At 41.3% G+C, this 27988-nt stretch overlaps 8 protein-coding genes across 8 annotated transcripts; 7 read left to right on the top strand and 1 right to left on the bottom strand.

The window, feature by feature from the left end:
- Positions 1-6: 6 nt before the first annotated feature.
- Positions 7-1197, top strand: GCG54_00012853 (uncharacterized protein; the record flags this gene model as incomplete). The annotated part of the gene is made up of 1 exon (XM_045412721.1): positions 7-1197. The coding sequence occupies one exon, from the start codon at positions 7-9 to the stop codon at positions 1195-1197; it is 1191 nt and encodes a 396-aa protein (XP_045268727.1).
- Positions 1198-2319: 1122 nt separating this feature from the next.
- Positions 2320-3564, top strand: GCG54_00012852 (Dehydrogenase azaJ; the record flags this gene model as incomplete). Its single annotated transcript, XM_045412720.1, has 5 exons — positions 2320-2442; positions 2496-2522; positions 2568-2689; positions 2757-3313; positions 3362-3564. 5 exons carry the CDS (start codon positions 2320-2322, stop codon positions 3562-3564), a joined length of 1032 nt encoding a protein of 343 aa, XP_045268726.1.
- Positions 3565-4765: 1201 nt separating this feature from the next.
- GCG54_00012851 (putative acyltransferase) lies at positions 4766-6119 on the top strand (the record flags this gene model as incomplete). Its single annotated transcript, XM_045412719.1, has 3 exons — positions 4766-4941; positions 5012-5704; positions 5759-6119. 3 exons carry the CDS (start codon positions 4766-4768, stop codon positions 6117-6119), a joined length of 1230 nt encoding a protein of 409 aa, XP_045268725.1.
- Positions 6120-6949: 830 nt separating this feature from the next.
- On the top strand, positions 6950-10572 carry GCG54_00012850 (uncharacterized protein; the record flags this gene model as incomplete). Its single annotated transcript, XM_045412718.1, has 8 exons — positions 6950-6980; positions 7001-7275; positions 7308-7384; positions 7508-7781; positions 7843-8092; positions 8157-8301; positions 8353-10471; positions 10528-10572. 8 exons carry the CDS (start codon positions 6950-6952, stop codon positions 10570-10572), a joined length of 3216 nt encoding a protein of 1071 aa, XP_045268724.1.
- Positions 10573-13099: 2527 nt separating this feature from the next.
- On the top strand, positions 13100-13363 carry GCG54_00012849 (uncharacterized protein; the record flags this gene model as incomplete). The annotated part of the gene is made up of 1 exon (XM_045412717.1): positions 13100-13363. One exon carries the CDS (start codon positions 13100-13102, stop codon positions 13361-13363), a length of 264 nt encoding a protein of 87 aa, XP_045268723.1.
- Positions 13364-21979: 8616 nt separating this feature from the next.
- On the top strand, positions 21980-22437 carry GCG54_00012848 (uncharacterized protein; the record flags this gene model as incomplete). The annotated part of the gene is made up of 2 exons (XM_045412716.1): positions 21980-22069; positions 22159-22437. The coding sequence occupies 2 exons, from the start codon at positions 21980-21982 to the stop codon at positions 22435-22437; spliced, it is 369 nt and encodes a 122-aa protein (XP_045268722.1).
- Positions 22438-22488: 51 nt separating this feature from the next.
- Positions 22489-25675, top strand: GCG54_00012847 (uncharacterized protein; the record flags this gene model as incomplete). The annotated part of the gene is made up of 3 exons (XM_045412715.1): positions 22489-22731; positions 23694-23754; positions 23811-25675. 3 exons carry the CDS (start codon positions 22489-22491, stop codon positions 25673-25675), a joined length of 2169 nt encoding a protein of 722 aa, XP_045268721.1.
- A 524-nt stretch (positions 25676-26199) lies between these two features.
- Positions 26200-27810, bottom strand: GCG54_00012846 (Monooxygenase aurF; the record flags this gene model as incomplete). The annotated part of the gene is made up of 8 exons (XM_045412714.1): positions 26200-26225; positions 26329-26851; positions 26906-27032; positions 27089-27347; positions 27422-27452; positions 27508-27536; positions 27594-27725; positions 27774-27810. 8 exons carry the CDS (start codon positions 27808-27810, stop codon positions 26200-26202), a joined length of 1164 nt encoding a protein of 387 aa, XP_045268720.1.
- Positions 27811-27988: the final 178 nt, after the last annotated feature.

The following is a 27988-nucleotide window of genomic DNA, read 5'->3' as shown; positions in this document are numbered from 1 at the left end:
CGAGCGATGTCAACAGGGACCACGAGAACCTGGAGCCGCGACAGTCTAGCTGAGACGATCACAACATCCCCTCCACGCCCAACAGTACTCCCAACCCCAACTCAAACGCAACACATCCAGCTTGCCGCCACACCTGTCTCCCAGTGTCCGGACTCTAACGCCGAGGACGGGGTTATTGCAAGCGCCACCACCTGTGCTGAAAGGCTTCTTTCAGGGTCTCGAGTAATCAGCAATAGTACACGGATTGCTGCCGCTGTCCTGAAAGAGCAGGCAGATTGGGGACATCGCGAGCTTGCAAATGGATCCCTAGATAACGCACAGAGGGCCATCCGATTTATCCAATGTGCACACACGAGGCTGGAGTCCTACCTAGCACTCAAGGAGACGAACGCCCGGCTAGCAGCATCCCATGCAACAGCAGTTGAGGAACGCAATCAGTTGCAGCGACAGCTATATCAGCTAAACCACGTCGCTGCAATCGATGCATACGCCGACTATGTCGGCCGGCTTCTCCGTGCAGTCCGGAACAGGGTGCAGACGGCTGTCCGCAACAAGCAAATATCGCCAAAGATTGCAAAGGCCGGGTTCCCACATGCCGACTTCCTGGATAGGGATTGGGCAGGTATCGCGGTTCGCCTGCGAAAAGAAGCCGTGGCAATTGCGAAGTGGGCTGTTGACACAAGTGTTGACAAGGGCGCCAGGCCCAAACCTGACATGTTAACGTATTTAAGCGATCTCAGCTGGCAGTATGGCCAGGATTTCAACGAACGCCTGCGGGTAGAGACACTTGCCTGGATGGTGAAAACCTACGGCGACCGCTGCGAGGAAGCCTCTAAATTTAAGCCGCTCGTGAAGATGAAAGATTGGGTTGGGCTACACAATCTAATTGAGAGCGCGCGAGGTGCTGTTCTTACAGCCTTCAGCCGACCAGCTGACCGAATGGTCATGGAAGCGCTATCTTGTGCAACCAGCTTCTGTCAGCAATGGTATTTCTGCCGACCGACACGCCGCAATAACAATCAGCGGCACCTTCCCACTAGACACGCCACGGATGAGGCCGATCGCTTGTCAAGTCGCGGGGGGTGGAGCAGCAGCACGCTCGACGGCGACAAGAACGACGACCAAGACGAGGACGAGAACGACGGAGAAGAAGGGCGACGACAGACGATGACGGACGACGTCGCAGAAGGAGGATAACGACGGACGAGAACAGGGACAAGAATGATGATAGTGAAGGAGATCATGGCAATAGCAGTAACAGCGCCAGGGGTAGAAACAGCAGAAACCGTACCTAGCATCACACACAAGTAGATGACTCGAGTCAGCTCGAAGATATCCAGATTTCACCATATCCAGGCTGCTGGCATTAAAGGCGTTCAGAAACGCCGCGAACTTAACTTCATCTATTGAGATTCCCAAAATCATCAGGAAAAGATTTAAAAACTATGTTGTCGGAAACGCAAAAATGTATCCCGACCTACCCAGGGATCGAACCTAGAATCTTCAGAGTATGACTTGGAGCAGCCGAAATCTGACGCGATGCCATTTCGCCAGCAGGCCAATTGGATGCAATTTCGGGCGAGATTTGGGGCTCATATACGGCGGGCAGGGATCTGCTCGTTTGGTGTTAGTGGTTGTGCGGGGCGAAGAGGAACCCTTACAGGTGCGGGCAGTCTGGGGAATCTTAGCTGTTGGTGAGTTGGTTGGTTGCGTGAGCAGATGCTATCGCAACATTTAAGCAGCAGGAAATCTTGGTGGACTTGATTTGACATGAGGTGGGATACAATTGTATATTGTCTGCTGGAGTTTTTCAGGGAAGAAACTTAGTTGCGGGTAGGCAGTCAAGTTCAATCCAGTGATTGAAGTCTGAATCAGCGCTGAAGTTGGGGCGCACCTCTGAGTGCCCATACCTAGAAGACAGGGAACCGCAAACTTCTTAGGCGTCGAATGCGACCTTTGAAAACTCCTGCGAAATATGTTCCGAAGAGGCAATCTTCGCCTACATGCCGCCATCTATGCAAGTATGTTGAATACGGGGTCGTCATAGTAGGGGAGAGTTTTCGGAACGCCCACCGCGAACCCGACGACCCCCTCCACTATCCGACGAACGCCTGTCGGCCCCGCTTCGAGGAATGGTTTCCTCGATGATTGCGTCTGAGTATCGGACGAATTTTCGGTTTTCCGTCTTCGCCGAATCCTTGAAGTATATCTAAGAGTGCTAGTGATATCTAGTGCCAAGTCTGCCCATGCTCTGCCCATGCTAAACCACAGCACCCTTTCCCCTTCGTCGCTGTTAACCCCAAGCTGCTGCAAGTCAATATGCCTACCAACAAAGCTGCCTGGCTCACTGAGCCGAAATCATATCCCTTCCAAATCAAGGATGCCCCGTTTCCTACGGCTGGACCGGGAGAGGTTGTTATTAGGAATGTTGTCACTGCTTTAGTGAGTTGCGCTTCTTCACTGGTCCATTGCGCAAGGTTCCGGCTGATGTGAAGGCAGAACCCCGCCGAGTGGAAAATACAGTAAGACTGCTCGCAACAGCACGTGAAACGGAAGGCTGATTATAGATCAGAGATCTCGGAGTGATTGTGCAGAAATATCCAACCATCCTAGGAGCGGATGCGGCTGGACACATCGAAGATGTTGGCGAGGGTGTTACTCATCTGCAAAAGGGCCAGCGGGTGATAGGGTGCGTCCACAATCCGACGAGCCATCGTCCCCTTGATTGACCGATTTTCACTGATGACTGACTGTAGATATTGTACCGGTCTTGGACTTCAAAATCATGAGTTCGGAACCTTCCAGCTCTACAGCAAAGCCGCCGCAAACCTCGTCTCGCCGATTCCCGACGACATGAGCTTCGAGGCGGCGTCGGTGCTTCCCCTCGCCATCGCAACTGCTTCAGTGGGCCTTTATAAGAAGAAGTATCTCAGCCTACCTCTCCCAAGTCTGAAGCCATCGCCGACAGGAAAGACGCTGCTGGTATGGGGTGGAGCCTCATCAGTTGGCGGCACGGCGGTGCAGCTTGCGGTTGCCTCGGGATTGAGGGTCATCACGACGGCTTCAAAAGCCAACTTTGAAAAGGTAAAAGAGTTAGGAGCTGATACCGTTCTCGACTACCACTCTGCAACTATCGTCGATGATGCCATCAGGGTGTTGTCTGGGACGGACGTTGCGGGAGTTTACGATGCGATCTCCTCTCCTCAATCTTTGCAACCCATCGGCGCTATCCTCGACAAGCTTGGGGCGCACAAAGTGATAACGGTGCTACCTGTTGAGGGAGACTTTGGTCAAAATGCGATCATATCGTTCGGTAAGTGATTACGAAAAGTTGTGCTGGTTACTCTGACAGTTTTCACAGAGACGGCCTTTCAAATCACTGAAAATCCTCAGGAAGTCGGCGATCCGGTTTGGAGAGAATTTGTGCCTGGAGCGCTCAAGAACGGTCAGCTGAAGGCCAAGCCGGACCCCGAGGTGGTGGGAAAGGGGCTGGAGTCGATTCAGGCTGGGCTTGAGCGGCTCAAGAAAGGGGTCTCGGCGACGAAGCTGGTGATTCAATACTGAGGTGGGGCTCGTCTGAGGAGGAAAGATCTGTGTGTACGTTATGCAGTAAGTTTGAAATGCCAAAAGATTAAAAACTTCAAACGGGGTTGCAGGATTCTGTCTGTGCCGTGCATGCATGCATGCTTCGGGATGCAGTCAGCGGGATCAGCTGGTCCTCCATCAGTGCTCTGGAGAAGTTCGGTGAAGGCTTCACCTTGAGCTCACCTGAAGCTCACCTCCGAGTATGCGCACGTGCCAATGGTCGATGCGAAAAACAGGCGGCGGGATTGGCTCGGAAGACACCGACCGACCTCGAAAACCGGAAATAACTGGGGCAACTGAGGCCGGACTTCGGCTGTTCTGTTGATCCATAACGTCACGCCGCATTCATCCAGATCCGTGCGCGTGCCCCACCATGACGCTATCCTCCTTACAGCTAGCGCGATGACAGCTTGCCTGCAGGCAGCACCAAAGACGGGCAAGAGCTGGGCGGGCAGGGTCCAGACTCCCTCCGAGGAAGCCGGCAGCGCCGCAGTCGCAGTCGCAGACAGCAGTCGCAGGCTGCCAAGGCAGCAAGCACTACAGCGTCACCACCAGCGAACGGGAAGGCAGCACCACCCGTCGGGTCGGATGGTTGTTGGAGGGGTTCTTGACTCCTTCCCCGTCCATATTCGGCGCCCAAAATCAAGCCGGCGGACGGAGCCTGAACCTGACTGCGCTGCGCTCGGCCGCTTCGGTTCCAGACATGGAAGCCATGACCATGACCAGACCATGACCAGACCAAACCCATGACTCTCGCCAGTGTCTCTATCGTTCCATCTTCCATGCGGATGTCTCTGGCATCGTCCGTCTTTTGTTTCCTCCTCACCTTAACAACTACTTTTAAGTTTGCCTTTGCCTAACCGCAGGTACCTTAACTACCTTTACTTACCTGGCCTGACCTTATTGTACTCTCTCGACTTGAAGACGACGTTGGTGTCCTCCACCAAGCAGCATCCCAGCTTGCCGTCCAGCTGCCCGTCTCACATGTCCTTCGCACACGACACCACGAAGACGACTCCTCATCAAACCGCCACGAAGCTCTCCACCGACCCCTATCTACCTGCGATCTTCGCCGCTTGACGTCAGACCTACGAGAAACATCCAACTCCTCTTCCGCATGCCTTTCGAGCCTGCGATACTCCCCCAAACCGACCGAAACCTCCAACATTACCCCGCGATCATGGCGACCGACGTACACAAGAAGGCAGGCGATGCCGTCCCAGCTCCAGGTCCAAATGCTGGCTTGCTCAGGAAACCAAGCGACGCACATCCGGCGGGTCGCATCAAGCATAACAAGCTGATGCAAATCCTCCGTGGAGTCTCCTTCGCCGTCTATTTCGCAGCATGCTGCGCAAGGTACGAAGCTCCCGACCCGACCCTGCTCTGCGACGAAGGAAAACCATAGCTGACGTGAAGCTTGCGCCAGTATATTCATCACCCAGCTGATGGGCTGCGGCCTGTACCTGGTCAACCGCGAGCTCTACTACGCCTACATGGCCCTGACGAAACAGTCCTTCGCCCTCACCACGACCGCGATGACGCACATCTGGGGCCCCACGAAGATCCGGATAAGTGGCGATGCATCGGTAGCGGGCCAAATACGGCAGACTCCCGGCGGTGGCGTCGAGTTCGACTTCCCCGAGCGCTTGATCCTGATCGCGAACCACCAGATCTATACCGACTGGCTGTACCTCTGGTGGGTGGCGTACGCCAACGAGCCGGGCATGCATGGTCACATCTACATCATCTTGAAGGAGTCGCTCAAGTACATCCCCCTCGTCGGCTGGGGCATGATGTTCTACGGCTTCATCTTCATGTCGCGCAAGATGTCTACCGACCAGCCGCGTCTGGCGCACCGCCTCGGCAAGCTGAAGATGGAGCACACTACACCCAGTGGCAAGAAGCACCGCGATCCGATGTGGCTGCTTCTCTTCCCGGAGGGCACAAATTTGTCAGGCAACGGCCGCAGGAAGTCGGCGGCATGGGCGGAGCAGACGGGCCTCAAGGATCCCGAGCACCTCCTGCTTCCGCGCAGCACCGGCATGTACTTTTGCCTGAAGGAGTTGCAGGGGACTCTGGACTACGTCTACGACTGCACTGTCGCATACGAAGGCGTCCCGTAAGTTTTTGCATCGGCCGGTCCCATCTGAGACATGAGCTAACAACATTCCAGTCGTGGCAAGTACGGCGAGTCCTACTTCACCCTTGGGAGCACCTACTTCCAGGGTCGACCCCCGAAATCGGTCAACTTCCACTGGCGCCGCTTCCGCGTCGCCGACATGCCCCTACACGACCGGAAGGAATTCGACGCCTGGGTGCGCGAGAGGTGGTACGAGAAGGACGCCCTCATGGAGGAGTACCTCGTCAACGGCCGCTTCCCACCAAGCGAGGACAACAAGAAGGGTTACGTCGAGACAGAGGTCCGCCTGAAGCACTGGTGGGAGCTGTCGCAAGTCTTTGTTGTTGTCGGAGCCGCCGGGCTCATTTTTAGGATGTTCATCAACACGATGCAGCGATGGGCGGCGGCCTTCTAGGCTGAGCGATTAGGTTGACGTTATGACGTGATGCTTTACTTCTATTCTGGAAGCTGGATATACGGTGGTTCGGCAATGAATTGGGTACACTTTCATGATTCCCCCGGTGGCTGGTGATTAGCGAGCGATTTCTCATAATGGTGGTTTGGTACATGGTTCGGTTTGGATAGGTACGGTGTATGGCCTGCTTGCATTAACGGCTCTCGTAGCGTCGTTTGACGATACGCATATGCGGCTTGTTGGATTAGAGAATATTATATACAAATAAGCTGAGATACTATTGAGTAAGAATGGTCCTGAGTGCATGTACTCACCCTCTTTTCCTTCGGCTTTTCTCCCGGGGTCACTTCACTAGTACTAAATTCCAACGACTGCTAGCCTGCTGCATACCTCACCCGAGGTACTTGCTTAATATATCTTACGGGCGTTTAGAATAGTCCAATGCGAACGAAAGACTGCAGCCAAGGCAACTTTGGAACCGATTGGTTGCCTCGTCGAAGCGCCCATCAAATGAGACGCATCAAATCAGAGCCTTCCCCTCTTTTGACGAGCAGATCAGGCTCCGAACACGCCCTGGGGCTTTTCTCTTTGATTTTGACAACATTAAAAAGCTTACCGGGCCAGAAACGAAGCAGCTGTACTTGACGCGGTAACTAACATGAGGAAGCTTTTTCGAAGATACCATGGCCGAGAATCGCAAGCTATTGGGGGTGCATCACCGGTCGGTCTAGAGGGTGCCAACGAACCGGCATCCACGGGTGCTTCAACCCAGCCAGCTGCGTCCAATGTCTCCCAGCAAGTGACGCCTCCCTCGGGATTAAGACTACTCCATGACCCAGATGGGGACAGAGCTGCCGTGGAGTAACTCTGCCTGTTCCAAGTTGGGTGCGGTTCACGCGCTGACAATCCGCAAAGTATCGTCTTCATTCATGGTTTGATGGGGCACAGAGAAAACAGCTGGACCGCCGACAACATGACCGAGCCGTGGCCCAAGATGCTTCTGCCTTCGGAGTTGCCTAATGCTCGAATTTTAGCATACGGATACGATGCACGAGTCACGAGCCCAAAGGAAATGGTCTCAGTCAGCCGCATCAGAGATCATGCATCGACCTTTCTCACACGGCTCGCCAACTACCGGGAGAAGGATGACAAGGAGGTTAGTACATGGTATTGAAGCTCTGATATCAGAAGGGAGAAGCTAAGCCAAGCAGGAGCGCCCACTCATATTCGTGTGCCACAGTCTGGGAGGTTTGCTGTGTAAAGCAGTGAGTCAAGCCCCCGACATCTGCTGTTGATTCCGGCCGTAGCCTGGTCTCTACCTCGTGCTCATCAAGGCTGGAATGCTGATTGCGACATCCTGGCCAGGCTCTCGTCCGTTCCCATCACAGGCCTGAACCACACCTCAGCAGCGTGGCTGAGTCAACTCGCGGAATCCTGTTTCTTGGGACTCCTCATCACGGATCGGCCCTCGCAGTATGGGCAGATCGCTTTTCTCGATCAGTAGGAATACTGAAGCAAACAAACCCCAACATCGTTGATTTGCTTCGCCCGGACTCGGAGGTTTTGGCCGAAATCCAAGACAGCTTTCACACGATGCTGCAACAAGTTGACATTGAGATTACCTGTTTCTTTGAGGAACTACCTCTGGTTGGCATCGGCCTGGTAATTAGAGCTCTAGGATTCAGGTGTCGTGGATTGCCCATGACTAACATACCCTGGACAGGTCGTGCCCCAAGATTCCGCAATCATTCCCGGGAAAGGCTGTTTGGGGATACATGGAAATCACCGCTCGATGGCAAAGTTCACTGGGCCGGTGGACCCTGGCTTCGTTGACGTCTGTGGTGAGCTTCGACGCTTCACCAAGTCTATGAATCGATCCAAACCGATCACCAGTTCGCCACTGAATCCCCTGGTATCAAGCTCTGGCCAAACTGGTACTACTACAGACCAGCAGCATCAGGCTGGCAACGGTGGTGTCGCTCATTGTACGTAGCATTACATGTATATCAAAATGATTAGACTAATTGGGAATCGTAGTTATTGTACCTTATAGAAAGAACAAAAACTTTGTTGGCCGATCTGACGTCTTCGAACGTCTAAAACGAACGTTCTGCCATGGACCTCAGTACGATATAAACGACGCGGAGCCGAGAGCTTGCATCTACGGTCTTGGAGGGGTTGGGTGAGTTAACCCGCAGGTATTTTGAGACTATCATGCGCTAATCCCTTAAAGAAAAACACAGATAGCTCTGTCTTATGTGCATTGGCTGCGGAAATCGCGTCCTGATATGTCGATTTTGTGGGTGTACGCCAGTAATGAGGATCGCTTCAAGCAAGCGTTCGCAAACATTGCAGAGACACTCGGTATACCCAATCGCCAAAGTCCATCAGTAAACATCTTGACGTTGGTCAAGGACTGGCTCGAACGAAGTGACCATGGGTGCTGGTTCATGGTGATCGATAATGCCGACAACCTGGAATTATTCTGTCCTCCGCCGTCCTTGTCCCAGCCTGGGTCAGAGTCAAATGGAGGCTTGGCGCGGTTCATCCCAGACTGCGACCATGGCTCCGTACTCATCACGACCAGAGATAAGCAGACTGGGGTTAGGCTGTCGAAAGGCCACCAGCCTTTGGAAATAGAGGCCATGAGCAGCGACGAGTCTGCAGAAATGATTCGAAAGTCTACTCGGGACAGCAGTTCCCAGCTCATCGACGCGGATATCCTGGCGCTTTCCAACCGCCTAGAGAACCTGCCGCTGGCACTAGCCCAGGCTGCCGCTTTCATCCAGGAAAACAGCATAAGCATAGCACGCTACCTTGAGATACTGGCGGAAAGCGACGATGCTTTGCTCGGATTGCTGAGTCAGGACTTCGAGGCTGTAGGACGGGAGTCTGGGATTCCGCACGCAATCATGGCAACGTGGGCGGTATCCTTTAATGAGATCCAAAGACGGGACCCGCTGGCAGATCAGTTGCTGTCATTCATCACGTCATTCGACCGGCAGGCCATTCCACGACAGCTTCTAACGGCGTATATACAAAGCCTGCCTGCGAAGGACGCAAGTATGCTCCTTGATAACGACAAATGTGTCGCAATGAGGGGGGCGTTGGAAAATGAGAAGGAACACAGGGAGATCACGCATTCAAGCATGATCAGAAAGAAAGTTGACCGCGGCTCATGTCCTAGTGTCAGAAATGAAGGTAAAAGTAAAATATCTTCAGTTGATCTCGAGAAAGCACTTGGACTTCTCAAGGCGTTCTGTTTTGTCTCTGAGAGCAAAGACCAGAGCATCGACATGCATCGGCTCATACATCTGGCTACCAAACGCTCGCTGGATGAGAAAGATATGTCGGCACATTTTGCCGGGAAGGCCCTCCAGGCACTTTCTATGGTATTTCCCACCGACGCCCCGGTCAACTTCGAACTGTGTAGCAAAATGATACCCCACGCTGGTTCTGTGCTGGGAAGCAAAATCGAAGACACACCCCAAAATAATTCGTCCAAGGCCTTACTAAGAGGGAATGTCGCATGCTTCTACGGTAGTTTCGGGCAGCACAACATTGCCGTAGAGCACCTGGAGATATCTCTCAGAGAAGCCAAATACGAGCTCGACGAGAAGCACCCCCATGTTTTGGGGAACATGCAACTATTGGCTTCTTCGCTTGGGGAGCTTGGGCGAACAGAGGAGGCGAAACGAATCATCTCCAAAGTCATGGTCTTGCAGGGGGAGATGTACCCACATAACCATCCTGCGATAATTCAGTCCTTGGGGATATATGCCTCTCTATACCATGCTGAGAAGAACCTTGAGGTGGCGAAAGGCTTGCTTAAAACAGCGTTCCATCGCTGCGAGACCGTTCCTGGTGGTGTTCATGTCTTGCAAGCAAAGATAGTGTCGGACCTGGGGAAGGTCTTGATTGAATTTGGCGAATCAACCATGGCATACGAGATATGTGCCCGGGCCGTCGACCTCACTCGCAGGCTTTACGGCTCGAGTCATCCAGTCTTACTAAGAAGTGTGGCAAATCAGGCACATTTACTCCGGCAGCAAGGAGATTACTTGCAAGCGGAAGAGATCTGCCTTCAGGCTCTGCAAGATACCCATATTGGGTTTCAAACCAGGGAGTTATACGTGGAGCTTGTTCGATGTAAGAGCGAGTTAGGCATGAGTCTTTGTCATCAGTGCAAATTCGAAGAGGCTGAGAGAGCTCTTGTGGGGGCGTTAGAGATCTTAACGGACCACGTTGACGGGGGGAAAGGCCCCATGACAGTACAAATAATGGGAAATCGGGCGCTGATACAGGAGAAGGGAGGGAGACTGGTCGAAGCCGAGAGCACTATGAAGCAGGTTGTGCATTTGTCAACTCATATGGCCGAACACGAATACCCGCGATTGCCTCTCTACAGAGCAGATCTTGCTCGAATTCAACGCTCAGGGGTACAAGAGTTTGAATCAGCGCAGTCGGATCAAGGAGAAAGCCTTGGGGTCATCGATAAGAAATGGAAGCCTCTTCCACAGCTACGAAGTGTTCTGTGGCCTTCCAACCCCTTCTCTATCTAGTCTACCGTATTTGGAATTCAGAGAAGGGTGTAACTATATTTGCAACCATAGCCACAACACCGAGTTTGTTTTCCGAAACTCCCAAAAGTTCCATGGAATAGCCTATGGGATCATCCGCGCCTTATCCCTGAACAGCGCCAAGCACGACTTTCACGCACAAGGGAAAACAGAATGCCTCCGTGGTACTACTACCATCTTTGGATCTGTGGAAAGATGATAATGAATGGATATCCCGAGAAACGCTGTGACGCGAGAACTGGATCCATGTCGTCATTCGGATCCCAACCTGTATGCAAAGGATTCCAGGTAGCTGGAGCGCTGCGCACTCGCTTGGTTGGACTCTGCAGCACCGGGGATGATATCGACCTGCAATCAATAGACCCCCTCAGAGACACAATCGGAGCAACTCAGAAAGCCGCAACATATGGTCATGTCGGGACTTTGAAGGTTTTGAGAGACCAAGGGTTCAACATACATCTACAAGATCATAGCTAACAGACAGCACTTCACTAGGCAACGTGAATCGGAGAAGCCGGCGCCGTCAGATATCTGCTCAGCCTTCCGGATACAGAGAGCGGTATTTCCGACTGCAATGGACCTACGTCTCTCCATTTTGCAGTCGAAGGTGGCCGTACCGAGATCGCGAAAACGTTGCTTCAACTCCCAAGTGAAGCTCTTCACCGGCGAACGCAAGTCGGTCGTGGTCGAGAAATCACGGATTTGCCACCGAATCTAAAGGGCTTGGAAGTCGACACGGCAGTTGAATATGGCGAGACGGCGCTCCATCTGACTGCTTAGTACGGAGCCCCGAAGACGGTCAAATTGCTGTTAGACCACGGGGCTGATGCGACTATCGCTGAAATTCACGGCGTATGAGACCAGTCATGTCTTAATTTTGCCATTCAAGGAACTCAAGCACTGCAAGACAATCAAGGCAGAGGACGGTACAAAGATGTATTGAGGCTGCTAATGCCCGTGGCTCGGAAACACATCCTGTTGAATGGAGCCTGTGTGTGAGAATCGGGTGTGAACGAATGCGGCGATAATGGCATTTTCAGATCGCCGGGAATTGCAATTTAACTGCCAAGGGAACTAGAGATTCACAAGCGACGCCAAGAACTCCGTGGTTGACTTCATCGAGTTGGCGTGAACTTGAACGACTCGCGTAAAGCTCCAGTTGGGACGAACGTGCGCTCAGCTTTGAGATCGATCCGATTCGGCCCGGAACTTCCAGGTCTCTAATTTATTCGTTGCGTCTACAGTCCGTTGCGTTGACAGCGTCCGCCCCCAAGTTTGACCCGGAAGGGAAATTTTCCGCTAGCCTAGAAACCCCTTAAAACCCCCTAAACTTCACACTTTAATAACTCTATGCGTACGCAATATGCGTAAATAAAAAATATATTAATCGATAGCCCCCAATTAGGTGATTATAATAATATCTTTTTTATTTATACGTATTGCGTACGCATAGAGTTATTAAAGTATGAAGTTTAGGGGGTTTTAAGGGGGTTTCTAAGTTAGCGGATACTTAATATAACGCTAAAAAGAAAAAACGAAACCCCTAGCGCGTTACGTTGAACTATCCGCTTAAAAAACCCCTCAAAATTAGCCTTAACTTCATACTTAAATAATTCTATACATACGTAATACGTGAAAATAAAAAAGATATTATTATAATCACCTAACTAAGGGCTATTAATTAATATATTTTTTATTTATGCGCATTGCGTACGCATAGAGGTATTAGTGAACGAAGTTTAGGGCAATTTGGTGGTTTTTTGGTAAAAAGCCCCTTTTTTTGCCTTTTTCGGGCTAAAAACTGCGGGGTGGACGCTGTCAACGCAACGGACTGTAAGGTCCTTTAGGCTTGGCCACTTATCCACGACTAGACCTCAGGGCGCAGCCGTGCTTTACACGGCCTGGATAAGAAAACTTAATATTATTGAGAGACGACGTGTATGTACTTTAGAATCAACTCCGGTTTCATTCTGGAGACATATGGACGTGAATTTCCCTAAGGGGGTTCCAGCTAACTAGAGAATCCCTGTAAGTATCTCGGGAAAAATTGTTTTGGGCCCTGACATTGGGGTAATTACATATAAACTTTTTGCCGGCATGCTGGTAAGTATCGGATAACGAGTCTAGTGTATCAGCGATATTATACAACGAGTCAAACCCCATGAACCTCCCGCTAGGCTGCGAAGTCCAAGCTTCAGTTTTCGCAAATAAAAAGCGGATAACGCCAGACGTTCAGACGAAGTTGTAATACCATCTCTCACCAATAGCTCCCAGCTTGCTTCTCCTTGTTATCCAATCCTTCCTGCCGAATTATCAACCAACACTCATTAGGTATGATCAGTTCCACTCCTACTTCCAAAGTCGTCATGTAAACTAATCAAAGGACCAGTTAAAGTCACAATGCAGCCCTTCACCTTCGTCCTGACCGCCGTCTTCGCCGCCACGGTAACGGCACAGGGTTGCCATTTTTGGGTTCAAGAGAAGTCGACCGGAAACAACGTGTTGCAGAAGTGTCTCCAAAAGAACGAGGGGACGACCGCCTTGATCAATGGCGCAGCAAGTGTGTACCTCCAGGCCGACTCAAACTGCCGCGTGACGGTGGGCAATACTGGATACAACACAGCGCCTGTGGGATTCACCGCGCACTACGACGGCCCTTGCTAATGTATGTTTCCACTCGTCTGGTATTGTGTCGCTGAGGTTATGCTGACGTTGGTTGACACAGTGCAACGCCTGGACCCATGTCGCGGGAATTTCTGATGTACTTGCGACGTTCGTTTGTATTGCTTTTCACCATGTACATTCATTTGCGAAGCGAACGGTGTTAAGGGGTGAAAGATTCGGGTTTGGCAGGGCGAACCTGCTGCCGGACAGAAGCTCAGATACTCAATGTGCTTCAGCTGGCGAAATTTCCAAAGTTCACGGCCGTTGATGTCGAAAGTTTCCCTCGTGACAAGCCTGGATGTTGGCAGACTCCATCCGCTATTTTTGAGCCACAAACCCAACTAAGGCAGCCGCTGATATGCCGTCGGAATGTCAACAGAATCATAACAGAGATAAATAAGCTAACGCCTAACATGTGAAGTTTCTTAATTTTCAGATACGCCCCTTTAGAAATCCTCACTTCTCCTCTAATATACTCTTATTTCTATTTTATAGTCTTTATATTAGTATCTATTAATAAATCTTTTGAATGCATCTAACTGAACTAAGCCTGAGGTAAAGAGGGTATGTGTTATTATAACCTGTTATATATAAATAACAGTTGACTAACCTATTTAGGTACTAGGTAGCTAAGATAGGATATTTATACTCTATAGGATTATAGGAATAATAGGGACTTACTTAGGAATAGAAGAACTATAGTATAGGTTATATAATAATAAGGAATAAGTATAGATAAGGGACTTATAATAAGTACTTAATAAATATTAGAATAAGTATTTATCCTATTTTAGAATAAGTATTTATAATAATAAGGGAGATAATACTTATAAATAGTAGAACTATTTATATAAAAGGACTTATAAATAAAATAATTTTAAATTTTAGTTTATAGTTAGACTTTTATAGTTCTTTAATAATTAATTTAGTATTTATCCTTATAAATACTTTTAGCTTACTTTTACTATAAATTACTTATTAAGATTAAGACTAATTATTTTAGCCTCTAAAGATTTAATCTATAACTAGCTTATAATTTATAATTTAGATTATAACCTTAGTATATTATTATAATATATTAATCCCTAGCTTCTATTAATAGACCTTACTATTAGATAGCTAATTATAACACTTTAATTACTCTTATTTAATAAGTTAATTATTAATACCTACTAATAGTAAAACGATAAGTATATTTTTATATACCTCTACTAAGTTATTTATTCTAAGGACCTCCTCTTCTTTATAGTAACTAATTTAAAACTTAATTAAAGAACTTAAAAGAGCCTTTATAATAATAGACTTTAATAATAAAGTAACCCTAAAGAAAGATACTTATAAATACCTTTAAACTAAAGTTAAAAAAGAAGATAATAATATTATTAAGGTTTAAACTATATATAATAATACTACTATAAAACTTTAAAGCTTTAAAGAAATAATATAATAACTAGGAAATAGCTTTTAATATATTATAAACCTAGAAAATAAAGTTATTTAATTTAGAGGATAAAATAGTAATACTAATATTAAAGAACTTTAGAAAGAAATCTATACTTTATATATAACTACTAATATTATTATAACTTCTACTAAAAGATAATAAAAGCTTAAACTTAATACCCTAATTATTTATAATAATACTTTTAGATAATTTAAGTTATTCTTAATTTAAGTTAAGAACTATTAGAACTTCTACTATAGAGACTTTACTAATTAGACTAAGAAAGTTATCTATACTACTACTTATTTATAAAGATAAGTTCTTAAATAGTTTAAACCTATCTAAGAAGAATTCCTTAAGTATAAAACTTTAAATAAATACTCTACTAAGACCTATAATATCTATAGTAACTTTAAGGGATTTAAAGATACTTTCTACTCTCTCTTTTAAAACCTTAATAAGAAATAATAAACTAAAAGAGATTTTATATAGTTATAATAAATAAAATTAACTAAAGAATATACTACTATATTTAGATAACTTAGTATCTAATTTAACTTTACTAAAAAAACTAAGATTTTTATATTTTATTAAGGACTTAAAAATAAAGTTAAAAATAAAATTATTAAGATTAACTATCTTAGAGACTTTCTTTAATATATTAACCTTATTATTAAGATTAATAATTAACTTTTTAAATACTATAAAGAAAAAAGTAAAAAATAATAAAGACTAAACTTTAGATATAAGTATTAATAGTAGCTTTAATAGAAGTTTAACCCCTAGTAGAATAATAATAAACTTTATAATAACTAGAATAATACTTACTAGAGTACTATTTATAAATAGTATAGTAGACCTATAGATCTTAATATAATAACTAAACTTAATAATAAGAAACTTTAGAACCTTAAATATTATAACTATAATAAATAAAGATATATTACTAGAGATTATAAATAGCTTAAGAAACTTCCTTAGAAGTTAATAACTAAATAACCTTAATAGGTTAATATTATTACTAAAACTCTATATATATCCTAATTCTAAATTAAATACTATAATAATAACTACTAGATTTATTTTAAAGATAAGGAAATATTAAGATACTACCTAAGGGATAGTAACCTTAAATAGTTTAGATATAATATAATTACACTAGATATATATCTAAAAACCTTAGTAATAATATATATTAGTAATAATAAGATCTATAGAAAAACCTAAGAATAACTTAATAAAATACTATAAGTATAGTAACTTAAACTAATTCCTAGTTCTATTCTAAAAATAACTAATATCTAAAATTAAACTAATTATAAGCTTTTAAATTAGACTACTTATATAATACTAAAAGAATAAATAAGGGAAAAATCTAATAATAAACTAGATTACTAATATAACCTCTTAGAAAAATAGTAACTATTTAATCTTATAAATAATTAGACTTTTAGAGAAAGAGAAGGTTCTTTTTATAACTTAGATAAACTTTATAATATTATATACTAATATATTTAAGTAGAGATCTCTTATAAGCTTACCCTTAGTATAAATAATACTAGCTCTAAAGAGGAATCTAAGAAAGATAATATACTTAAGCAAATTATATATAAATAAATTAACCTATATAATAATAAATAGTTTATTAAACTTTATAGTATACCTAATATAAAGCTAAGAATATATTATATTTTATAACTTAAAACTAAGGATTACCCCTACTTTAGAATTACTAACCCTAACTATTAATACCTCTTTTAGGTATAATATTTCTTTAACTATTATAAAATCTATATAGGAGATAAATATAACTACTATTTCTAACCTAAGTAATATAATAATAATCCCCTATAAAATATCTATACTATATATATCTTTACTAGATAAGAACTTAGAAAGTTTAATAGTAATATTACTATATTTACCTCTAACTAATAATTTCCTATAAAATACCTCTATAATAAATAAATAAAGTAGGATAAATATTAATATAATAAATACTAAATCTACTATAAAGAAAAAATATATACTTAGAGAATTATAAAGAATAAACCCTAACCTCCTCAGGTTAGATATTATAAAAATAGCTTTATAAAAGTATAATAAAAAGAGAAGTAAATTACTTATTTAAAATACTTAGAGTAGTTAAAAAACTAAACTTACTTATTAATATAGAACTATAATAAGTTATAAGGAAAAGGTTTATCTATTAAATATTATAAAGATATTAAGGTAATATAGAACTTAAAGTTACTATTAATTAATAGATAATACTTATACTAATTAATAGTAAAGCTAAAATAAATTTTATTACTCTCTAAGCTATTAATAAATTAAAAATATTATAGGGAAGAAAAAAATAACTATATTAGTTATATATAGTAGAAGGAGAAAAATTTAAGTATAAAGGAGGTATTATTTATAATAAAACTATACCTCTTAAGATAAGCTATTTAAATTAAAAAGAAAGAATCTAATTTAATATTACTAACTTAGGAATATATAATATAATACTAAGACTACTCTAATTATAAATAAGTAACTTATAGATAGATTAGAATAAAAGCTAACTTTATTAGGACTATAATAACTTAGTTTTTAAATAGCTTTATTAAAAATAAGCTTTAAATAAGCTAATATAGTAAAGAACTATAAGATAATATATCTACTACTTTAAAATAAAGTAAACTATATTATAATTATTAATAATAATAGATCTTAAATAAAAGAATAATTTATTTCTATCTATCTTAGAAGAATATAGAGTTTATAAGAAACTCTTTATAACTAAATTAGAGATTAAACTACCTAAATATATTAGTTTTAATTATAAAATCCCTCTTAAAGAAGAGAAGGAATTATAATTTAATAAGATCTATAAACTTAACTTAATAGAGATAGAAGCCTTAGATAAATACCTTAAAGAAAACCTTAAAAAAGGTTATATTAGATTTTTAATATTACTAATAGGAAGCTTTATCTTATTTATACCTAAGAAGAATAAAAAACTATAGCTATATATTAATTATTATATACTTAATAAAATAATAATTAAAAATTACTACTTATTACTTTTTATAAATAAAATAAGATAACTTTTATATAGAGCTAATTAGTTTATAGCTTTTAATCTTAAAGGGGCTTATAATTTAATCTAAATAAAATAAAGTAAAAAATAGAAGACTACTTTCTAAATATAAAAAGGATATTTTAAATACCTTATTATACTTTTTAGTCTTATTAATATACCTATAATATTTTAGAATATAATTAATATAATATTATATAAATATATTAATATCTATATAGTTATCTATTTAGATAATATCTTTATCTTTTTATTTATACTTAAGAAGTATAAAGAAGATATTTATTATATTTTATAAACTTTTTAGGAAACTAAACTCTTAGTTAAACCTAAAAAAAGTAAATTTTATATATAGAAAGTAGAATACCTTAGATTTATTATTACCCTTAGAAAGGTTTATATATTAAGAAATAAAGTTAAAGTTATTAAAGAATAGCTAATACTTAATAACTTTAAGGAAGTTTAAGGATTTCTAAGTTTTATTAACTTCTATTATAAATTTATTAAAGACTATAGTAAAATTAATATAGTTCTTATTAGCTTTAACTATAAAGATATACCCTTTATATAGGAAGAACTATAATAAATAATATTTTAGAAAATTAAGGACTTTATTACTAATAAACCTATCTTAATTATCTTAAATTTAATAAAATAGTTTAAAGTAGAACCTAATATATCTAATTATATAATTAGAGTATAACTATCTTAATAAGACTTAAAAGGATAACTATACCTCTATACCTTCTTCTCTTATAAGCTCTATAAACTTAAACTTAACTACTAAATCTATAATAAAAAATTTATAGTAATTATTAAAGTTTTTAAAGAATAGAGACTTAAGCTTTTAAGAACTATTTATAAAGTATTTATATACTTAGATTATAAGAATCTTTTATACTTTATAACTTTAAAAATACTTAATAAATAATAGATTAAATAGTTAGAATTTTTATTTAAATTTAATTTCTAAATTATCTATTAGAAAGGATTAGAAAATAGTAGAGCTAATACTTTTAGTTAATAATTAAACTATAATATCTTAATACCTAAAGAAACCTAAGTAATTCTTAAATAATAAGATAATAGAGACTTAATACTAATAGCTAAACTCTTAATAATAGCTAGATAATTTAGTACTAGCTTACTTAGTAAATTAGATAATAAAGTAATTATAGAATTTTATATATACTTTATATATAGTTACTAAGGAATTATAAAAACTTAGAAATAACTATAATAATAATATAGAGAAAAGGTTATAAGAGAATATATAGTAAAAGTAATTAAAGATTATAAGGTATACTAAAAAAGTAAACCTACTTAATATTAACCTTATAATATACTATAACCTTTACTTATACTATAAACTACTTAGTAATTTATATCCCTTAACTTTATTATTAAATTACTAAAGTCTTAAGAACCCTTTATAGGAGTATATTTTAATAGTATTTTTATTATTATAAACTAACTTATAAAATATACCTACTTTATCCTATATAAAGAAGTAAGTAATACTAAAGAATATATATATACCTTCCTTAAGTATATTATTACTAACTATAGAATACCTAAGGAAATTATATTAGACTAAGATAAGATCTTTACTTCTAAGTTTTAGAAGTTAATTATATTATAACTTAATATTAAATAATTAATATCTACTATATTCTACCTATAGACTGATAGATAAATAGAATATATTAACTAAATCTTTAAAATATACCTCTACGCCTATATTAATTATAATTAAAATAATTAGGTTATATTACTACTAATTATTTAGTTTACTTATAATAGTATAATTAGAGAAAGTACTAAGGAATCCCCTTTCTACTTTAATTATAGTTTTAAACTAACTACTTATAGAGAACCTTAAGTAGGCCTAGCTATAGTTAAAGCTATTACCTTAATATAATAAATTAAAGATATTTAAGATAATATATATAAAGAATTTAAATTTATTTAATAGTAAATATTAAAATTTAGTAATAAATAAAGGATTAAAAGACTAACTTTAAAAGAGAGAGATAATACCTACTTTATATAGTAAAATATTAAAATAAAATAACTAAGTAATAAACTTAATTATAAAAAACTTAGACTTTTTAAAATCTTATAAGTTATTTTATTAATTAATTATAAACTTAAATTCTTAGAAATTATAAAATACTACTTAGTATTTTATATTTCACTTCTTAAATTAGTACTATAAAGATTATAAATAAATAACCTTATTATTATAGAAGATAATAAACTAGAGTATAAAGTAGAGAAATTATTAGACTATTAGTATAAAGATAATAAATAGGAATACCTTATTAAATAGAAAAACTATAGATATAAAGATAATATATAGAAACCTAATAATAACCTACTTAACTATTAAGATAAGATTAATAAATATATTAGAATACTTAATTATATTAATCCTAAAGATAGACTAAGTTTATTTATAACTTTAGAAGAATTTAAGGAATATATAAAATATATTAATAAAAAAGAAAGATAAATATAAGAAGAAATATAATAGAAATAAAGAGAAACTAAGAAATAAAGAATATAACTCCTATTAGTATAGGTATAACTAAGAGGATACTTTAGATTAATATAATAAGAAAGTATATCTATTTAATTAGGAATACTAGAATATAACTAAAACCCTCCTAATAAGAAGTTTAGAGTAATAGGATTCTAATTAAATAAAGTATCTATATTTAAAATACCTTAAGTACTTATTAACTATACCTCTAATAAGAAACTTAATATATCTTCTAAAGACTTAATAATAGCTATTTTACCCTTCTTAAATATTATTTATTTCTATTCTTATAATTACTCTAACTTTACTAGTAATTTATTTAACTCTAATTAAACTTTTTAATAAACTTTAGCTTTTTACTATAAAGTAGTAGCCCTCTTATAAAATTTTATCTCTTTAGTTACTTCTACTTAGTTTAGATAATTAAACTTTACTACTAAGCGATTTACTACTTACTAAAGTTAATAAAAGAAACTATATTACTACTAAAAAACTTATAGATATAAATTATATCCTTAGAAGTATTATATAGGATACTTAAGTAATAATAAATCCTATAGATATTAAAATCTAAAAGAAATAAATATTATATATTACGTAAATAATAATTTAAATAAGGTATATTATTCTTAATACTTTTATTAATAAATTAAAGAATCTAAAATAAATAATAATAAGTTAAAGCACCTAAAGATTTTAGTTTCTAAATATAACTTAATATAGTGTTAATATTATAGGAAAATTAAGAAATATAATTAATAGATCCTTAATTTAAAACTAATAACTTACTTATATTAAGTTTTAAGGATAAAACCTTTAGAGAGAGGACCTAATATTATAACCTATTATATATAAATAATAATTAACTAACCTACTTAGGTACTAAGTAGCTAAGATAGGATATTTATACTCTATAGGATTATAAGAATAATAAGGACTTATTTAGGAATAGAAGAACTATAGTATAAATTATATAATAATAAGGAATAAATATAGATAAAGGACCTATAATAAGTACTTAATAGATACTAAAATAAGTATTTATCCTATTTTAGAATAAGTATTTATAATAATAAGGGAGATAGTACTTATAAATAATAGGACTATTTATATAAAAAGACTTATAAATAAAATAACTTTAAACTTTAGTTTATAGTTAAACTTCTATAGCTCTTTAATAATTAACTTAATATTTATTTTTATAGATACTCTTAGCTTACTTTTACTATAAATTACTTATTAAGACTAAGACTAATTACTTTAGTTTCTGAAGATCTAATCTATAACTAGCTTATAACCTATAACTTAGACTATAACCTTAATATACTATTATAATATATTAATCCCCAGCTTCTATTAGTAGACCCTACTATTAGATAGCTAACTATAATATATATATATATATATATTTAACATCTATAGTACAATTACCCTATTCTTATACTATATAGCGTACTCTAATAGTAGATCTATAAGATATCGATATATTAATTCTTTTTAGGCTATAGTGCGTCAAACGCTCCAGGGGCGACAGTCTCAATGCCTCACACATCAGCAAAGAGGGAGTCAAGCCAATACTTATTGCAGCCGCATATAACGAAAGCTTCGATGCCTATAAGGGACGCCAGTGTGAGCAGGCAGGACGGGATGAGTACGATAATAGGGTTCTTATAGTAGAAGGCTTTGTTATCGATACGATTGAGACGACGATGCCTTAGCCAAGAGGTGACGCTGGCCAAAAAAAACTTCTGGACAGGCACGGTATCGAACAAAAATGTGGAGGTCAGCCTGGGAGATCGCAGCTTAAAGCTCTTTACGACGCCTTAGTCTTTAATAGAACTAGGCCCAGAAGGGTTAAATCGAACGACAGTACGCAGTCCAAGCGACTGCTTGGTCTGCTACGGGACGCAGAGATGCTCGGTACCATATCTCATGAGGATGTTAGCACATGGTCAGGATATAACACAGAAATTGACTTCAGGCTGTTGGCCGAGTAGTATCTAAACCTACAAAAGACAAATCCTGGCGCTCTCGATGAGAATAGGACAATGTTTGTGGGAGAGGTTAATGCAAGCAGAGGGATCGAAGCGACCGGGTTCAAATCTGTTGGAAACTACGTTGGCAGGACAACCCGTGGTGGGAAGGCGGGAGACGTTATCGCCGTTCTTTATGGCAGCCAATTTCCAGTCGTGCTTCGACAACTGGGAATTGAGAAAGAACTCCGGTATCAATTCATCGGACCCTGTTATGTCAAAGGACTCATGTTTGGAGAGGCGGTTGATGCGTCAGAGGTACAGGGTAGAAGGGCAAGTAGGCTGGCTTTGGTTTGAGCGTTGGATTTTGTATGAGACCGAATATATGCTGCCAGTTATAGAATTGGTGCGTAACTACCGTCATTAAAGGTCCGAAACCAATTTTGTCGTAACTTTGTGTCCCAGGGGGGATTGCCTATCAAGATGCAAGCCAGGCCTGATATACGGCAGTAGATGACTCCGTCCAATCTTCGCGATGCTAGCTCAACTTACCTAGCATATGATCCTCATTGTTGCAATATCTTTCTTTTGTGGAACGCCTTTTTCTATTTGTTGTGGTTCGCGGACGTGCTAAGTTGGCTAATGCAAGGCAACCTTTGGCTCCGTACCGCTAGTGCAACAGTAGACGCTGCGTCCTTTTCACCCTCATGCAACCATGCACAGTCCCACGCAATTCGTCGCGATGATTGATAGGACGGAAGGGATGACTACCAATAGGAAACGCGAAGCACTGTCTTTTTACCGGCACAAGACAGTCGGCAAAGCCCGAGTCTGAACCAGCGGGACGGAGATCAAGACTGATCACAATTACCACATAAAGTCCCCCACCCCACGCCGCCTCCGCCATTCTGCTTTTTACATACCTCGCTCTAGCATGTGCTACCAGATCGTTGAGCTGTATGGTGCATGTCGTTGTCTTTACTACCAGCATGCAATCGACCGGTGTGCTTCTTACGGTCGGTCGGGTCACAGTATTCAAAAGCGCACGATTTTGGTCGGCTCTACATGCCACGATCACTCCATTAGCCACTCCAACAGCGCTGGAGATTCGAAAGTTGCAGGACCAGCAGCTAAGCAAAATAGTTTTATACAAACATATTGCCAGCGTGCGAACGAACTGGGATAGTACAATTGCTCATAGAAGGACTGTATTCGCAGAACCCAAACCTATCAGGTTATCATTTTGATTTCATTCCCTCACTACTATGGATTGTGGTCAGGTTCTGGGAGATAGGGGTGCGGGGATTGAAAGCTCTACAGCCATGTCACAATTCGACAATGGTAAGTACATATTTCTTAGGCGAATCACAGAAGTAATCAAGGGAACCTTTGCTAAGATATTTGGTATGCCTCAGTCTACTGTGCTCTTCCTATTGCGACGAACGAGCTTCGTATTCTGAGCGTGCACCCCGCCTCAACTATCGAATCGCCAGTCATCGCCGACCTTTTCATTGAGAACTTCCAGAGTCGGCAAAACTCCTATGAAGCCCTTTCATACACTTGGGGTGATTCATCCAACACCGAAATAATCACTGTCAACGGTGTAGAAATCCATGTTACCAGAAATCTGCGACTGGCGCTACAGACCTTGAGACACCAATCCCGAAACCCAAGCAAAGCCGTTCAGCTTTGGGTTGATAGTATCTGTATCAACCAAGATAACGTGGCCGAGCGAAATACCCAAGTGTCCCAGATGGGAAAGATCTACTCCCAAGCTGCACACGTAGCTATCTGGCTGGGGGATGCATCGAAAACATCAGAGGCTGCGATGAAGCTTCTCAACGACTGTTACAAACTTGAATTGGATGTCGAAATCATTGAGAGGGTCGTCAGTGACGAGCTTGGCGGCCGAGCACTGACGGAGCTTCTGCAACGGCGGTATTGGAAACGCATGTGGATATTTCAAGAGATTGTGTTGTCTCAGTCAGCGACAGTGTACTGTGGCCAGCGTAGCGCTAGATGGGACGTCTTCAAACGGCTCGACATGATCTCCAGTAGACCGTCCTTGTGGCCAGGAATGGAAATTCGTAAAGGCTGGGTTTTGGATCTTCGTCGAGCGTTTTTCAGCATTGCCCAGTTCTGCATAGGAAGAGAGGAGGCTGGAGACATGACAAATGTCCTCCAGCCCACGAGGAATCTGGAATCATCTGATCCTCGCGACAAGCTTTATGCTCTACTAGGCGTGTGCGATGCCGACTCGTTACCGCCGCCAGACTATTCCAAACCCGCCAGAGACGTGTTTATCGACTACACAAAAACCTTTATTCGTCAGGATAACGACTTATCTATCCTTTTGACCGCAGGACCGTGGAATCCCGAGAATGGAGAGGATATCGATCTACCGTCGTGGACGCCTGACTATCGAGGTATGAAAGGTATGGATATTCGATATTTCGCAGCCAGTCACTTGGGATACTTCAATGCGGCAAAGAGCGAACCCCCCAGTCAAGAAACATCGATGCACCACTCGAATCCAGGATCCATTCCTATCGACGGTATCATATTGGATGTCGTCAAGACCACTGTCAACTTAGGAGGAGGGGAGACCAGCCGTCAAATGGTTCTCAAACAGATAGACCCACGTGCCTTAGATGATCACCCAACTGGCAAATCTCAGTTTGAAGTATTCTTCGAAACGATGATATTCGACAACATCACATTACACGGCGGCAACAGATCAGACAGTTCGATAAGAAAGGAAAACCTCACACGACTAGCAGTTGGCTTTATTCAAGAGCTCCAGCTATTCTACCAAGAAAACAGAGTCCACCAAAAGAACGAGGCGAAGACTCAAATGGGATTCGAGATGCCATCATCGGAACTGTTTACTGCCGCCGCCGAGGAGCACTACAGGCTTTCTACGACGGATCCTGAAGATCTTCATTGGCGCCGAGAAGAATACGTGATGAGGACCGAGGAGGTTACTCAAGGTAGTCTGACCAGCATTTTTGCGACGGCAAGCAATTACATTGGAAGAGGCTTGAAGACCATCAGAAATGGCGATATCGTCGCAGTCATATTCGGATGCAAGCTCCCAGTCGTTCTCAGACAATGCGGGGGGCCGTCGACATTCCAGTTCATCAGCCCTTGCTATGTCAGTGGCATAATGGATGGGGAAGCAATGGACGGCCTAGACTATGAGTGCTTTCCAGACGCAACCAAGTCCAACGCTTTGCAGGTTAGGCGATTACATTTAGTATGAGTCTTGCCATTCCGGCAGACAGTGAGTACAGGTTGTGACAGCAACGAGGACGACGATAGCAACAAAGGTAACGATAGCAAAGACGACGAAGGCGACGAGCTGAACAAAAACGAGAATTGAAGAGAAATGCAGATACCATAATACAATAAAAATAATAACAGAACCATATTCCTGTATCCAGTACTCCGCTGGGTGAGCAAAACCGCCCAGTATGAGTGCGTAAGCCACAAGGGGACTCTACCACTAGGCAGTCTTAGACTTTGCTGAGTCTACTCTATGCAACCTTTCTATCCCGGCTCTTGCGCCATCCCTTTTCTTCCGTTTTCCGTCGAAGTAGCGATACATGTGTGGACTGTAGATGCCTCCCATCAGCACACTACAAAATCTAGGCTCTTGGAGCCAGAACTTCAAACCTTTCCATCCCCATCCCAAATTCTCATTCACGCCGGTACCAGCTGTACGATCGGCCCAAGCTGTCCATTCAAGCCCGTTCACGACCGCAGGCATGACATTTCTCTTCTTAGCTAGGGCTGTTGTCCATGCATGCTGCCTATCAATGGAACGTGCTATGTCTTCCGCGGAGGGCAAGGGTGAAGCTCCTTTCCAAATCTGAATAATCGCCATAGCTGCTAGGTCATACAGTTGAAACGCACCAGTTGCAAAGGCTACGCAACCCATGAACGCAAGAGACTCCGGATATTTCTCAGACAGAACATTCTTGTAGAGTCTCGGAAGTGGTTTGCCCCTCGCTCCCTTCGCAGCAACCCATTCTGGGTTCGGCGTATTTGCTGGGTTATCCTTCGGATCAAGGATGCTGAAGTCAGCCTTATATCCAGTGCAATAAACGATGGCATCTACTTGAAGAACCCTTCCGTCAGTGAGATCAACCTCGTCGCCGGTCACTTTACCAATGCCAGCTACAGATTCAACGTCTCCACGTTCCAGTGCGGGAATGATCTCGTCTGAAACCACCGGACTGGTTGTTTTCAAAGACGGTGCTGGAGAGAGGTTCCACTCCGGTCGAATTTTGAAGTTGTTGTCTTGCAGTCCCTTCACCACCCTGTTGAAAAAGCTCTCGCTCGCCTTTGGGAAGAAGTATTCTAAGAAAGCCTGAACTTTTGTGAAGCGAACATTGATTGTGTGGTCGATAGGTCTCCCGTTGTTGACGCGAGGAATCTAGAGCAACTGTTAGTCGATCGCAAGCTGGAGCACATGAATAGTCTGACTTACAACATAAGCGCCTTCTCTATGAGAGAGGTAAATCTTCTTCGCGTGTCCGATGAGGGATACCGCCGTATCAGCACCGCTATTCCCAAAACCGACAACGAGTACACGTTTCCCATCAAATTCCTCTGGTCTGATAGAATACCTTAGCAAAATGGCCACGGACACAAGGCCGGCTTTCTTGCAAACCTCTTGAACGACTTTGAGTGTACTTGTTGGCCAGGGAAAGATTGGATGCCCTTGATGTCGGGGTAGTTGGGCGTCTGGTTCATGCCTGTTGCGATAATGACCCTGTCAAAGATCTCGGTTGGGAAGCCATCGATCTTGATGACCCATTTCTTCGTACGTTCCTCATGATGCACATATCTCACTTGCATATTGAGACGTATGAAAGGACGTAGCTTGAAGTGGTCTGTGTAGCTTTCGAGGTAATCTTCAACTTGCTTGGCTGAGCATTGGCTTGATACGTCTGATGAAATTTGAGTCTGACTAACATTGGTGGAAAAACAATCGTACGCTTACCTTTTGGAAACGGAAAGTCTGTAAAGCATCCCTGTTGAAGTCTGATTAGCGGGAGCTATAAAGTGCTATTCTCTAGAATAACAAACCCTCTCTTTAGAAATGTTGACGATTGTTGCTATGGCGTGTTATCGATGAACTTGGGTATTAAGAATGGCAAACCTAGAGGTCGTACTTGGGAGGACAGAGGTCTTGTTGCCATCTGGGGTGTACTTCCAGAGGCCACCAACGTATGAGCTTTTCTCAAAGCCAATCGCCTCGAAGCCCTCTTCAAGACAGTTCTTCAAGGCGACGAGGCCCAATGACCCTAATATCGTCAGCGGGACGAGTAGGTAGAACGAAGACGTGGACTAACCCATCCCAATCACGGCAATTCGGTTGCCTCTATCCATCTTGTCGACTTCAAGGTGCGATGTCATCAACCTCGATGGTGCATCGCAATGTGTCAAAAGTTGTGCGATTGCCTGACAACTTGTAGCCGCCGTTCCAACACCCCTGGAATGCGTACTTTCAGCTGCCCAGGACGATGACGACTCAGATAGCCTGATTCGCATCCATTAGTGCTGTGTG

This window comes from Colletotrichum gloeosporioides (genome assembly GCF_011800055.1).
Source record: "Colletotrichum gloeosporioides strain Lc1 chromosome Unknown consensus_16, whole genome shotgun sequence".
Lineage (NCBI taxonomy): Eukaryota > Fungi > Ascomycota > Sordariomycetes > Glomerellales > Glomerellaceae > Colletotrichum > Colletotrichum gloeosporioides.
The sequence above is the reverse complement of the archived record's forward strand: the minus strand, read 5'-3'. Positions and strand labels throughout refer to the sequence as shown.